General features: G+C 38.3%; 1 protein-coding gene across 2 annotated transcripts in view; it reads right to left on the reverse strand.

Moving 5' to 3' along the window:
- Nucleotides 1-15,366, reverse strand: part of LOC101087952 (zinc finger protein 420-like) — a 114,091-nt gene that overhangs the window by 83,420 nt on the left and 15,305 nt on the right. The window contains exon 4 of one of the 2 annotated variants that reach the window (XM_019819183.3): nucleotides 7,618-12,480. The exons of the other annotated variant lie outside the window; for it this stretch is intronic. Within the exon in view, the coding sequence (XP_019674742.3) occupies nucleotides 10,499-12,480 (1,982 nt within the window). The 3' untranslated portion in view covers nucleotides 7,618-10,498. Of the gene's footprint in view, nucleotides 1-7,617; nucleotides 12,481-15,366 lie in introns of those variants that run through there. 2 annotated transcript variants of the gene reach the window in all.

Consider the following 15,366-nt stretch of genomic DNA (forward strand, 5'->3'; position numbering starts at 1 on the left):
TATCATGATTCATGCACTGATAATGAATACACAACAATCTAATTGCTTTATGGTAGCCTAGTACAATCAATACAATGCTTCAAGGTAGACCAGCCTGTACATGAATGAGTGGCTCCTCATAAAATTGTTACAAATCTCACCTTTCTGTCCAGTGTAGGTTGTCTTAACCACTTTCAGTCTTGATGATTGACTAAGCATGTTCCCAGGTTCATGACATGTGTATGGGTTTTTTTTTTTCCCACATGAATCCTCTGATGATCACCATCATTGGAGGATAGGTTAGGAATTTTCCCACATTCATTATATTTGTAAGGATTCTCTCCTAAATATATACTCTGCTGTATACTAAGGTTGGAGCTTTGATAAAATACTTCCCTACATTTATTACAGTCATAATGGTTCTCTGGAAGATGAGTCTTCCAGATGTTTATTAACGTTTGAACGCTGCTTAAATATTTTCTCAGACTGACTGCATTGAGGGATCCTGTTTTCATTGAAAGTGTTGTGGTTTTGTTTTAAGGTTGACTGCTCAGTGAAGACCTCTCAACAGGATACCACCTACCACTTTTTTTCATTTTTAAATCTCTGATTTTCAGAAATATTTGATTGAAAGGTGAATGCAATCCTATTGTGAAAAGGGTACAAATAAGTATTTTCAGCATGGACTAGGTCACCTTCCAGGTTTTCCAAATTTTTGTTCTGCAAATATGTATGTTTGACCATTTGATTTGAGCCTTTGCTTATAGAAACACACCGCTTTGCAGTAGTGTAGTTAGAAAGGGGGGTTCTAAAATGTTTATATCCTTCACCATTTTGTGCAGTGAGACTCTTATTATGGGTAATTGTCTCCCTTTGGATATGTCCTTCACGATAGCTTTGATGCCCTTCACCGTCCCCAACACTGTTCCAGTCTCTCATTAAGCATACTTTCTCAAGGTCACTATGTTTATGTCTACCTACTGACAGTCTTTGGAAACAAGTATCTATGCACATCTTTGGGAGAAGGCTCTGGGTGCCATTTGAAGATACAGCTGAAAGATAATGAATAAAAGTAAAATCAATCCACTACTGTCAGATGAATACAGTTAAAATTTCTGATACACAAAACTAAAATCAGAAAGCTTCAACTTAAGGACAAATGAATCATTAGTTTTTATACTTCACTCAGAGTGTATCTGAATTTCATCTCTCAGTTTTTGTTTTAGTTTTTTTGATTTATAGTCATTGTTGGCACATTTCACAACTTTGATGGTATTTGTTTATTAAGAAATGAAATGCTCAGGGGATTGAGCATCAGACTCTTGATTTCAGCTCAGGTCGCCATCTCATGATTTGTGAGTTAAAGCCCCATGTCAGAGTGGAGCCTGCTTGGGATTCTCTCGCTTTCTCTCTGCCCCTCTGCCACTTTCTCTCTCTCTCTCTCTCTCTCTCTCTCTCAAAATACACTTTTAATACAAACTTAAAAATAATAAAATGAAAACTTTTTGTTTGCTAGATTCTAAAAGATGGGTGATACCCTTAAATTCTGTGGAATAGGACGGAACTATTAACATAATTCATTTCTTAAGGTCTTTTAAGTGCTTAATTCATAAAAGTTTTCATGAGAGCTTTCCATGGGAGATTTTAATGAATATTTCTTACACCTTTATTGTCCATGAACACATGCCAATAATTCAAAATGTTCCTTTCTTCATGGGTACACAGTCACACTTTAAAATTATACATACACAGGGTCACTTGGGTGTCTCAGTTGCTTCACCATCCAACTCCTGATTTCAACTCAGGTCATGATCTCATGGTTGGGATTCTCTCTCTCTCCTATTCTCCCTGATCCTCCCCTCCTTGTGCTCTGTCTCTTTCAAAATCAGTAAACTTTAAAATAAAATTATAGTAGGTGTCCTTTAAATAATTCATCTTTCTTATGTAGAATTTTTTGGGTTATATTTTCTCTTATTCTGGTTTGCAACCTTTTGTATAGAAATTTCCACGGCATTATTTAGGTGTGGTTTTGTTTTTACCTGTATGTTTTGTTATAGAGTGACAATTTTCAACTCGTTACATTTTTGGACAATGTGAGTGTAACTCAAATATGAATTGGTTTTCTTACCTTTGCCATTAAAAGTATCTATGTGTTTGTAGAAATATTACCCATGCGTCCTTTGTGACTCACCTTGTGTATTTCTTCCCTTGCTTAGTGGTCAGTGAATGTTGTATTATGTCTACGGGAATTGTTAGAATAATAGAATCCATTACATCATCTATTTATTGGTGAATGTATTATCAGTAGGTATTTTCATTGTGGTTCCCTTAGAGATTACTTAAAACATCTTAAAGGTATAACAACTATTATATGTGTCACTAGCCCCATGTCAGTCTGAGCCATTGTAGTTGGATGACATTCCACTGAAGCTAATCCACAGCTGGCAGAAAACTCAGTCCTGCTTGAGCTCCATGATGTGTTCTACTCTGAGGATTGTGCAAAGTACTGATTAGTTGAGGAGCAGTTCACCAGTCATAGGCAGTGAGTATTTCTGCCTCAAACAGTCCACCTAGTTTTTAGGCTAGATGCCCCTCTCTTAATGCACAGCTCACGTAGCATCTTTTTCCCCATCCGGTGGGGAGCAGAAAGAGGATGTCTGTCCATTGTAGAGACTGACACCATGAAGTTGGGAACCAGGCTGTGCTCACATTTAACACTGGCACAAGTGACAATAACGATGCATTTTGGGGTAGCTGTTGTTTTGTGTTCTGCTATACCATGAAAAGGCCAATGTGTACTTTGTAGAAAGGAAGATGTATATTTTCTAGTATGCATACAGTGAGTATATAGATGCCCATGTCGGATAAAATGGCTCATATACCCTATGGTGCACTCTGGCTTCTCCGTTTCTTCCCTGTGGTATTGTCCACCTGCAGCCATGTGTTCACAGTTGCTCTCTCATGGCCACAGATGCGTGCCCCACCATCAGCTATCAGACTGTGTTCCATGCAGCAAGGAGGGAGTATAAATCAGATGGGACTTCAGGAATTTATTTTGCAACCACTCCTGTTTCATTCAGGGAAGGCCATCCTTTTCAAGGCCCCTCTCTCTTCATCTCATGGACCTGAACGTTGGCAAACCACAACTCTAACTAAGAATGTATCTGTAACACAGGTGGATACGTGAGATGGTTGGGAATGGCCAGTGTAACCTGAAGTGCTTCAAGGCATCTGACACTAAGGACATCATGCCTTGCACTGGAATCAGATGTCATGAAAAATCCCCTGAAATTTAGAGTATGCCTACCCAGATTCACAAGAATTTATCATGTATGCAAATGGGGTGCTAATTCTCTCTACCTGAGTACAAACAACTAATTAAGAGTGTAATTATTTATTGTGTTATAGGACAAGTCATGAAATGCAGATTCAGAGTAAGAATGTTGCCATATTCAACTCCATTACAAAATATAACATCTATTAATGTGTGGCCATGTGTTTCATATCTTACTTGATGAAATATTTGAATAAATTCCAATTCATGTAAATTTGTATTATTTGATGAAAGAATCTGAGGACTAGTGTATTTTTGGGTGATTCCAGTATGCTCAATGAGGAACATGAGACCTGGAAGATGTGAAAACTGAACCAGACTATGTTAGAGTCAGACTTATTTATGAATAAAGCAAATGTGTATGTTGTGTGTGTGTGTGTGTATCACACCACTAACATCACCACAAACACAGAAGGTTTCTAAGAGTGACTTTAAATTTTTTTTAACGTTTATTCATTTTTTGATAGAGAGAGACAGAGCATGAGTGGGGGAGGGGCAGAGAGAGAGAGGGAGACACAGAATCCAAAGGAGGCTCCTGGCTCTGAACTGACAGCACAGAGCCCGATGTGTGGCTCAAACGCACGGACTGTCAGATCATGACTGAACCAAAGTCGGATGCCCAACCGACTGAGCCACCCAGGTGCCCCTAAGAGTGACCTTTAATGTGTATAACTCAGGAATGACCTTTGATTTAGTTACTGCAGAGACTGTCAAATTTATTTTGAATCAGATTTACCTGAAGCACTTATAAAATATCAGATTTCTAGGTCTCTTCCCATGTTACCATTTCAATACTTCTGCGCTGTAACTCCCCAAGTTTCCTTTCTCAAACGTTCTCAGGTGATGCCTAAGGGCCATGTTTTGGAACCTACTTGGAGAATAAACATCTGAGGGCATATTTATGGTTGTCATCTTCAATAAAAAGATTATCCCATGGTGGTGCCTGAATGGTTCAGCTGGTTAAGCGTTCGACTTCGGCTCAGGTCATGATCTCGTAGTTTGTGAGTATAAGCTCCTCATCAGGCTCTGCACTGAGCATGGAACCTGCTTCAGATCCTCTATCTCCTAGTCTTTCCACCCCTCTCCAGCTTCTACTTGCTCTTTCTCTCTCAAAAATAAACATTCAAAAAAAAAAAAGATCACTGTTAACATCTAAAAAAAGATCATCACTGTTAACATCAGTGAAAAGCAATCAGATTTGTCCAAGTGCATAAAATCATAAGGGTTAAAATCTTTACAATAAAGCATTAATAACAGTGAACCATACATTTTAAGGGCTATAGAATGACTTTAGACTTTGGTGAATAGTGTAGTTTGGATTTCATTTTTCATGGAGTGCATAGCCCACAACTTATGTTTCCCTGCTGTTCTCACTGTTTTTGAATATAAATATTGAACCATGGAAAATGACAGCTGTGTATTGAGAGTGGAAATGATCTTCCCTGGTCCAGATTTTCACTGGAAACCTTCAGGATTTCTTTTTTTTTTTTTTAATGTTTATTTTTGAGACAGAGCATGAATGGGGGAGGGTCAGAGAGAGAGAGGGAGACACAAAATCTGAAACAGGCTCCAGGCTCTGAGCTGTCAGCACAGAGTCCGACATGGGGCTCAAACTCACAGACCGGGAGATCATGACCTGAGCCAAAGTCGGACACTTGATCGACTGAGACACCCAGGTGCCCCAGAAACCTGCAGGATTTCTAATGTCGTCATTTTCCTTTACTGTAGTGGAACCAGGCAAGGTTGACAGGTTTTTCTTCTGTGGGACCCGGGACACCAAACGATTTATATGCACATGAAAACTTGGAAGCACAGAAGTGCTTATCAGCCTGGGTTTACAATAAACATCCCTTGGCTAGTTTTAAGAACCAGCATCACCTGTGCCCCCTGCCAGAGTCTGTCTATTGGTCAGGGTGAGAGCATCGGTGCTGCTTTAACTACAAGCTCCAGGTGATTCTCAGGTGAGGCCAGGGTGAAGCAGGAGGATTCACAGCCATATTTGGGAGGGCCGTATTGGCCAGCCTTTCACTAGAAGAGATGTTGATAGTCATTCAACTATGTAAGCACATAAACAAGAAACTGTTGGAAAAAGGATGTTTTCTTTACAATTACCATGGTATATGATGCATTTTTGTTTTTGTGAAATCGATTTCTACTGGTGTGAAAATACCACCCTCATGTAGCATTAAGAAAAGCAAGTTGAGAATAAGTTTGATGTGACAATATTTATATAAACATTGAACCAAGCACAAGGTATTTTAGCACCTGTGTGTTACTCAATTTCAAGTGCAATTTCACATACACTCTGAATTTCCATAAGAGGGAGGATCCACCTCTACTTGAAAAATAGTTATCTCTGAAGGTCTAGCTATTTTTGATTGACAGGAATTACTGCTACTTTTTATTTAAATATTTTATAAGCATATACTTTATAATTTTCATATTATAATTCATGATATGCCTAATGTAGTTGTTTTCTATCACTACCATAACCAGTCATCATGATTTTATGGGCAAATGTTCACACAATTGTGCTGTTAATAAGTGTGGAATTTCAGTGGACTTCGCTTTACTTTCTGTTCAGGGTCTTGTGAGGTTAAAAGTCAAGGTTTCATGAGGCAAATATATTCTGGGTCACCACCCTCATTCCCTTATCCTTATGTATGCACAACCACTAGTCTGCTTAAGTTTTTTCTCCTACTTTTATTCAGAAAGAAGTTGTACACCTTAGTCTAATATGTGTCACTTAAGGATTTGATACATGTATATATTGCAAAGTATTTACCATAAATCTAGTTAACATCCATCACCTCACAGAAATTTCTTGGGTGTGATAAGTTTTAGGAGCTACTCCCTTTAGCATCTTTCAAATAGGCAATACAGTATTGTGAATTAAAGCCAGCATATACCTTATATATGCACCACATTATCTACTTTTCTGATGGGGCCACAAATGTTTTTCAAGTCTTGGCTTTTATGAATGTTACATTTTATTGAGTTTTTACACACTTGAGATTTTTGTTTTGTACTTCTAATTGGCTTCTGGTTTTATGTCATTGTGTTTGAAAAAGATACTTCATCGGGCGCCTGGGTGGCGCAGTCGGTTAAGCGTCCGACTTCAGCCAGGTCACGATCTCACGGTCCATGAGTTCGAGCCCCGCATCAGGCTCTGGGCTGATGGCTCAGAGCCTGGAGCCTGTTTCCGATTCTGTGTCTCCCTCTCTCTCTGCCCCTCCCCCATTCATGCTCTGTGTCTCTCTGTCCCAAAAATAAGTAAACGTTGAAAAAAAAAATTTAAAAAAAAGAAAAAGATACTTCATGATTTTTTTTTTTAATTTTGTTCCTTTGGAGATAAACAGCACAAGAGTGAGCATACGAGCAGGGGAGGGACAGAAAGGGAGGGAGGGAGAGAGAATCCCAAGCAAGCTCCACACTGTGATTGTGGAGTCTGATGGGGGACTTAAACCCAAGAACTGTGAGATTGTGACCTAAGCCAAAGTCAAGACTTGGACACTTTTGAGCCACCCAGGCACCCTGCTTCATTGGATTTCAATCTTAAATTTATTAAGATTGATTTTGTGACCCAGCATATAACATATACTACAGAATGTTCCATTTGTACATGAGAAGAACGTGTTTCTTGCACCTGTTGGATGGAATGTTGTAAGACACCTACTTAATGGCATTGAAGTCTGATATTATTGATTTTCTGTCTGGATAATCTACTCATTATGGGAAGGTGCACTATTGAAGTCCCCTGCTAATATATCTTGTCTTTTTCTCTATTCTTGTCTGTTAATAGTTGCTTTATATTTAGGTGCTTTTATGTGGGGTGGACAAATATTTACCAAAGTTCTATCCTTGTGTTGAATTGACTTTTATTTTCTATTACATCTTTTCTTAAAAAAATTTTTTTTTATGTTTATTTTTGAGAACAAGAGAGACAAAGCTTGAGTGGGTAGGGTCTGAGAGACAGGGAGACACAGAATCTGCAGCAGGCTTCAGGCTCTGAGCTGTCAGCACAGAACCCGATGTGGGGCTCGAACTCACAGACCACGAGATCATGACCTGAGCGGAAGTAGACAGCTTACCTGACTAAGCCACCCAAGTGCCCCTCTATTTATTCTTTTTTTAGGGAAAGCTTGTTATATTGCTTTAAAAACCTATAAAAGATATATATATATATATATATATATATATACATATCACCTTATATATATACATATATATTTAACAAACAAAACTAGTTTTTAAAAATAAATAACTCTAATGTATCAAACTTTGATCACATCAACACAACTATATGATGCACAAAAAGATTATTAAGTAGCTCAGGCAATAAACACAATTAAATGTCTTGTCAATGCAGACACTACATGAATATACAAATCTATTGGTTTAATGTAACACGGACAAATTCTAAATACATGCAAGGATGAAAGGATTCATGAAAGGATTCATGTTTTCTATTTGGTGAATACATATATACTGTATAAAACCTTTAGTAACAAGTACTGCAGTTCTACAAAGTGTGAGCAAAGTAGAATCTCAGGTTTTCGTCTATCATTTCAGAAAGAACCCAACATGAAATAAATCCACTATCACAAGTATTGCAAAGGTGATCCATAAAAAGTGATGATTGGCAATTTCATACAAAGAAAAAATCCTCAGAGATGAATGTTAGGAATTTTAGAGTGATATTGTGGTACCTGCCTGAAAGGACCAATAACTTATTTGAGGGCTTAAAACATCAGATAACAATGTAAATTCATTGACATGTGAGAGGAAAAAAATGCAGTGTATTACAGCAAGAAGTTAGCAAATGGAATACTGTGGAAATATTTATTAGCCCCTACAAGTTGGTTTTGAGAAACCATTGGCCACTTGTTACAGTAAAATTCCCAGATTTCATTGCAACAGTTACTTTCCCCACACTCATCAAAACCTGGAAGCAATAGGTGTTTCTCAAAGTGTCATTCAGGGTTCTTTTTTCCCCCAAACCATCAAATCTCAGGAATAGGATTTTGAATATCAACTAGCCATTTAGGAGACTCCTAAGATACAGATGTTCATAAACATTGCACAAGCTACAGTTCAGGTACCTACACAAACACCACCAAGAGTAGTGGGAAAATGTGTGGGTTTTCAAAGTGTTAAACACTATATGAGTTACATGAACACACTCTTGTTGGTGTCCCTCCCCCCTCCCCCAAGAAAAATGGGTGAACACCTTATTGCCATTCTGCCAAACACCACATAACTAAAAACGCTGCATGAGGTGACCCCTCTATTTTGTAAGGACATGCACTGTGACTTCTTACAGTCTTGGGCTTAAAGTCTGTTTTGTCTGATGGAAGCATGGCTACTCCACATTCTTTTGTTTTCCATTGGCATGGAAGATCTTTTTCCACACCTGTGCTTTCAGCCTGAGTGTGTTCCTACAGCTGAAGTGAGTCTCTTGAAGGCAGCACATATCCTTAGTTTGTGTACTTCTTTCCTTTCAGCCAATGTATCTTTTGGTTGGAGAATTTAGTCCCTTTATATTTAAAGTAAGTATTGACATAGGTATGGATGGAGTTATTCTTGTCACTGTTTTCCATGTTTTTAGCTGTTGTACAATTACTTGCCCCTTTCTTATCCCTTTGGTCTTTTTCTTTGTGATTTGTTGATTTTCTAAAGTGGTGTACTTTGATTCCTTTCGATTTGGGTTTTGTGTATCTACTACAGGTTTTGCTTTGTGGTTACCAGGAGGCTTTAAGGAGACATGTTATAAAAATCTATTTTGTTAACACCTTAATTTTGCATACCAGAACACTTTGAGACCTGAGGTAATTCTTAAAAGATGTCAATGTACAATCCTATGCCATGTTAGGGAAGAGTTAGTTACTCTGTTTCTGATATCTGTGAAGGTTTCTTCCTTTCAACCACATCAACTGGTATTCTCTAGTTCTAACTATTGCTGGTAAGAAGTTGTCTCAGTATGTGCCTGGACTGCACAAAACCAATAACTATAACACTTTTTTTTATAACATTCAGAAACGTTTTTAGTTTTAATAAATGTTCAAGAATGATGTTCTGAACACTCATTTCGTAATAACTTACATCAGTGTTAGAAACATAATGACCTCTCCAGTTAGGTTTGTTCATAGATTGTACATCATATTGTCCTTCATCTTCCATGGAAAATCAGGTATGCAGGAGTCCCACCTAAGAGGGAAGGGCATCTGATATCTTTGATGCAGGAAGAATCAGCCACATACTTTCAACACCCACTAGGAATCAATGAATTTTCTGAAGTGATTTGGGAGCACAAATACATTAATACTTGTAGTCAACATCTTAAAAAGGGCCAAGGTAAAACAAAAGCACATTGAAATTACTTATTCCTACGCAAAACACCACCCCTTCTCTATTTTCAGGCATACCCGCATATTCGTTATCTAAGTGTTCAACTTTGTTTTATCCCACATGGTTAAGTATTTTTGTGGAGAATAAGGTCTGAATAGAGTGACCAATGTACTCCTTTCTAGTATGAATTCTGTGACGTTTATTGACAGTTGATGTTCAGGTAATTAGATGACTAAATATTTATATCTTTCAGGTTACTTTCCTCTCTGTATGGTTTGTTTTCTAATGTGTATATTAAAAAAGGGCTTTCCTTATTCATACATTATCCCCGAGTATGCATTTGGGGATACTGGGTCATGACTGAATTCCAGCTAAAGATCAGCCACTCTCTTTACATTTTACAGTTTCACTCCTGTATAATAACTGTGATGTTGAGGTAGTTGTGAGTTCCAGCTAGAGGTTTCCCACATTCATTACATTTGTAATGTCTCTCCACAACAGGAACTGTGATGATGAGTAAGGCTTGAGCTGTCTGAAACACGTTTTTACCACATTTGTTATCATTTTTCTCTGGAGTATGAATTCTATGATGTTGAATGAGGTTTGAGTACTGATTAAAAGGCTTGCCAAATTCTTTGTATTGGTAAGATCATCTCCAGTATATATTCTCTGATGAAGAATCCAGGTTTAAGCATTGCTTTAATATCTTGCCACATTCCCAATGGGTATCATTACTCTTCGGTATGAATTATCTGATATGGAATAAGAGTTGAGGACTCCTTAAAATTCTGTCACAATCTTAACATTTAGAAGCTTTGCTCTAGTATGAATTCTATGTTAATAAGTCAAGGTTGAACAGTGATAAAACGTTTTCCCACATTGTTCATATTGGTAAGGTTTCTCTCCAGTATGAGTTTTGTAATGTCTACTACGGGATGAGTGGTGGTTAAAGGTCTTGCCACATTCTTTACATTGGTAAGGTTTCTCTCCTCTATGAATTCTGTAATGTCTCTTAAGGGCTGATGGCCAGTTAAAGGCTTTGCCACATTCTGTACATGGGTAAGGTTTCTGTCCAGTATGAATTCCTTGATGTTCTCTAAGGGATGAGTGCTGGCTAAAGGTCTTGCCACATTCTTTACATTGGTAAGGTTTCTCTCCACTATGAATTCTGTGATGTCTTTTAAGGGCCGATTGCCAGTTAAAGGCTTTGCCGCATTCTTTACATTGGTAAGGTTTCTGTCCAGTATGAATTCCTTGATGTTCTCTAAGGGTTGAATGCTGGTTAAAGGTCTTGCCACATTCTTGACATTTGTGAGGTTTCTCTCCACTATGCATTCTGTGATGTACATTAAGATATGCCTGGCGGTAAAAGGCCTTGCCACATTCTTGACATTTGTAAGGTTTCACTCCAATATGAATTCTGTGATGTTGTGTATAGTTTGAGATGTAGCTAAAAGCCTTGCCACATTCTTTACATTCATAAGGTTTCTGTCCACTATGAATTCTGTGATGTACATTAAGATGTGCCTGGCGGGAAAAGGCCTTGCCACATTCTTTACATTGGTAAGGTTTCTCTCCACTATGAATTCTTTGATGTGTCTTAAGGGCTGAGTGCCAGTTAAAGGCTTTACCACATTCTTTACATTTGTAAGGTTTCACTCCAGTATGAATTCCGCGATGTTGTGTAAAGGTTGAGAAGTACCTAAAGGCCTTGCCACATTCATTACACTGGTAAAGTTTCTCTCCAGTATGAATTCTATGATGGTTGGTAAGGCTTGAGAGGTGGGTAAAGGCCTTGCCACACTCTTTACATTTGTAATGTTTCTCTCCAGTATGAATTCTGTGATGTACCCTAAGGGATGCGGGCCAGTTAAAGGTCTTGCCACATTCTTTGCATTGGTAAGGTTTCTCTCCAGTATGAATTCTGTGATGTGGAATAAAGTCTGAGGACCTGTTAAAGGACTTGCCACATTGTTGGCACTTGTAAGGTTTCTCCTCAGTACGAATTTTTTGATGTTCAGATGGTTGTGAATGAATAAAGGCCTTAGCACATTCCTTACGCTTGTAAGGTGTCTCTCGAGTATGAATTCTTTGATGTCTTGTAAGGGATGAGTGCCGGTTAAAGGCTTTGCCACATTCGTTACATTGGTAAGGTTTCACTCCACTATGAATTCTGTGATGTTCTGTAAAGGTTGAGAGCCGTTTAAAGACATGGCCACATTCCTTACATTGGAAAGGTTTCTCTCCAATATGAGTTAACTTATGTTGAGTAAGGGTTGAGCAGAATTTAAAGGTCTTGCCACATTCTTCACATTTGTAAGGTTTCTGTCCAGTATGTATTTGTTGGTGGTCAAAGGCTTTTCCACATTCGTTACCTATATAACTTTCCTCTCCAGTACCAGTTGTCTTATGTGTGCTTAGTCTTGATGAATGACTAAACATGTTCCCAGGATTATTACATCTGTAATGGTTTCTTCCCACATGAACCCTCTGATCAACAACATTGGAAGACTGGTTAAGAATTTTCTCACATTCAATGTATTTATAAAGATTCTCTCCCTTAGGGATACTCCTGTGTGGAATAAGGTTGGCGCTTTGATAAAAGGCTTCCCCATATTTATTACATTCATCATCGTTCTCTGGAAAAAGAGTCCCCAGATATCTTTGGTGCCCTTCACTCTCCCTACCCTTGTTCCAGTCTGTCAATAAGTGTACATTCTCAGGTGAACTATGTTTATATCTACTCATTGACACTTTCTGGGAAAAAGCTTCAATGCATGACTTTGGCAGGAATGTCTGGGTGCCAGGTGAAAATACAGCTGAAAGAGATCAAATAACAAAAGTAAAATCATTCCAGGTACTACTCTCAGATAAATATACTCACAACTTCTAATATTGAACCTTAAAATCAGTCAGAGAACATCAGGAATATAGCTGAAAGAAATCACCAGGACTTCATTCTTCCATGGACGCATAAACTTGCACACAAGGAACTGACCACATAGCTTAATAGAGAATTGTGTAGCACATCTTGATGTAGCAGAAATCATTCTCTTACATCTCAGAAATTCAGGAAATGTACCATATGTGCTCAAAATTAGCAGAAGAAAGGATAACTAAAACAAAAATGAAAAATATGTACCAAAAATAGGAAAAATCAACAATAGGAAAAGGTGGTGTTCAGAAACCCCCCCAAAATCAACGGAGCTATATCTAACCATCAAAATGACAGAGAAAGCTGACTAAAATCAGAAGTAATGAAGTGAAGGCAGACACAGTACAACTGATCCCATAGAAATAAATAGGCCCACAATAGATAATTATATGGCAAGAAGTCGATACCAAAGAATGGTTATGAATTTCAAAAAGATAAAACTTACCTGGACTCCATCATGAAGAAATCTATCATCTATGTACCTATCCATCCATCCATCTATGTATCTATGTATGAATCTCCCTATCAATCAATCTGGGGTCTTTAACACACCATACAGATTTTGGGTAACTGGGAAAAGAAATGTGCATTTTGGCACACTGTTCAAGTTCATTTGGACAGTAGAGCAAGAGCATAGGTATGTACCACAATGGCATTTTGACACCCTCCCTTACAGCCTTGAGAATTGTACCAGTACTCTTGTGGTCAGAAAGCAACTCCTGCCCAACATTTTAGAGGAAAGATCATTCTCCTCTTTTCCACATCCCCAAGAAATGATTGTTAAAACAACTGTGCCTCTGATTTCGAAGAACCAGACATACATAGACCTATTGAAACACACAAAATGGTCTTTGCCTTTAAGGAGCGCCTGAGTGACTCAGTAGGTTAGCATCAGACTCTTGATTTTGGCTTTCATGATCTCATGGTTTGTGACTCCAGTCCCTTCTCAGGCTCTATGCTGTCCATACAGGGCCTGCCTGGGATTCTCTCCTTTCCAAAAACAAATAAATATTAAAAACAACAACAGGGGTGCCTAGGTCGTTCAGTCGTTTGAGCATCTGACTCTGGCTCAGTTCATGATCTCGTGGTTAGCAAGTTCAAGCCCCACATTCAGTTCTACAGGAGCAGAAGGAAATACCAAGGAAAAATCAGAAATAAATAAAATAGTTGGGGCACCTGGGTATCTCAGTCCGTTAAGCGTCTAACTCCTGATTTCAGCTCAGGTCATGATCCCCGGGTTGTGGGATCAAGTCCCAGGTAGGGCTCCACTCTCAGTGAGGAGTCTAAGATTCTGTCTCTCTTACTCTGCCCCTTGTCCCAGCTTGCATGCTTGCTCTCTCAAAATAAATAAATAAATAAATAAATAAATAAATAAATAAATAAATAAATAAATAAAACCAAAAAATTAAAATTAGAAATAAAAGAGACCAGAATAAAGAATAACATAGAAAATAATGCCCAGGTTTTTCAAAACAAACAGAAATGGAAATTCTTCAACTACATTAACTAAGAAAAAATGAGAGAGAACTCAAACACCAAATGGAGAAATGGAACGGAAACCTCACAACAGATAACCACAGAAATATATAGTGTGATAACAGATCACTATCAACAATGATATACTAACAAGTTAGACAAAATTGGAAAAAATGTAATTTTAAACAACGCACAATTTACCAAGATTGAAAAATGAATCTTGGGCTTAAGAAATAAGGAATCTTCTTAGACCATCACAAATTTACAAGTTGAATTTGGAATAAAAAACCTCCCACCATAGGAAAGCCCACAGCCTCTTGCCTTCATTGGTCAATTCTAACAAACATTAAAAAGAAAACCAAATTTAGGGCACGCTTCATCAAAATCTTAAAAATAGAATAGAAGGAACCCATTCAAAATAACCCTAGGAGGCCAGCATTACCCTGGTACCAAAGCGGGGTAATTGCCACACAAGAACAAAATATCTGGTTTGTCCATCCTAAGTATTGCTACTCTGGCTTTCTTTGAACCTTCATGTGTGTGAGAAAGGTTTCTCTACCACCCTCACTTTCTTTTTTTTTTTTTTTTTTTTTTTTTTTAAATTTTTTTTTCAACGTTTATTTATTTTTGGGACAGAGAGAGACAAAGCATGAACGGGGGAGGGGCAGAGAGAGAGGGAGACACAGAATCGGAAACAGGCTCCAGGCTCTGAGCCATCAGCCCAGAGCCTGACGCGGGGCTCGAACTCCCGGACCGCGAGATCGTGACCTGGCTGAAGTCGGACGCTTAACCGACTGCGCCACCCAGGCGCCCCCCACCCTCACTTTCTATCTTTAAGTGTTTTCAGGTCTACATGGAGTCTCTTGTAGGCAGCATATAGATGGGCCTGGGGTTTATTTTTTGTTGTTTTTGTTTGTGCTTTATTCCATCCAGAGACCCTATGTATTTTGATTGGAAGGTATAGTACATTTTCATTGAAAGTATTTATTGATACATATTTATTGCCATTTTATTAATTGTTTTCTCATTTCTATATACTTTCTGGATCCTTTTTCTTTGTCACTTTTGGTGTCTTCTTTGCACTTCAAGATTCCCCTTTGACATTTCCTGCAGGGCTAGTTCAGTGGTGAGGAATTCCTTTAGATTTTGCTTGTCTGGGAAACTCTGTCTCTCCTTCCCTTCTGAATGACAGCCTTGCTGGATAGAGAATTCTTGGCTGCCTATTTTTCCCAGTCAGCACGTGGAATAGATGATGCAACTCCCTTCTGGCTTACCAAGTTTCTGTTGAAAAATC

This window comes from Felis catus, chromosome E2, assembly GCF_018350175.1.
Source record: "Felis catus isolate Fca126 chromosome E2, F.catus_Fca126_mat1.0, whole genome shotgun sequence".
Classification (NCBI taxonomy): Eukaryota; Metazoa; Chordata; class Mammalia; order Carnivora; family Felidae; genus Felis; species Felis catus.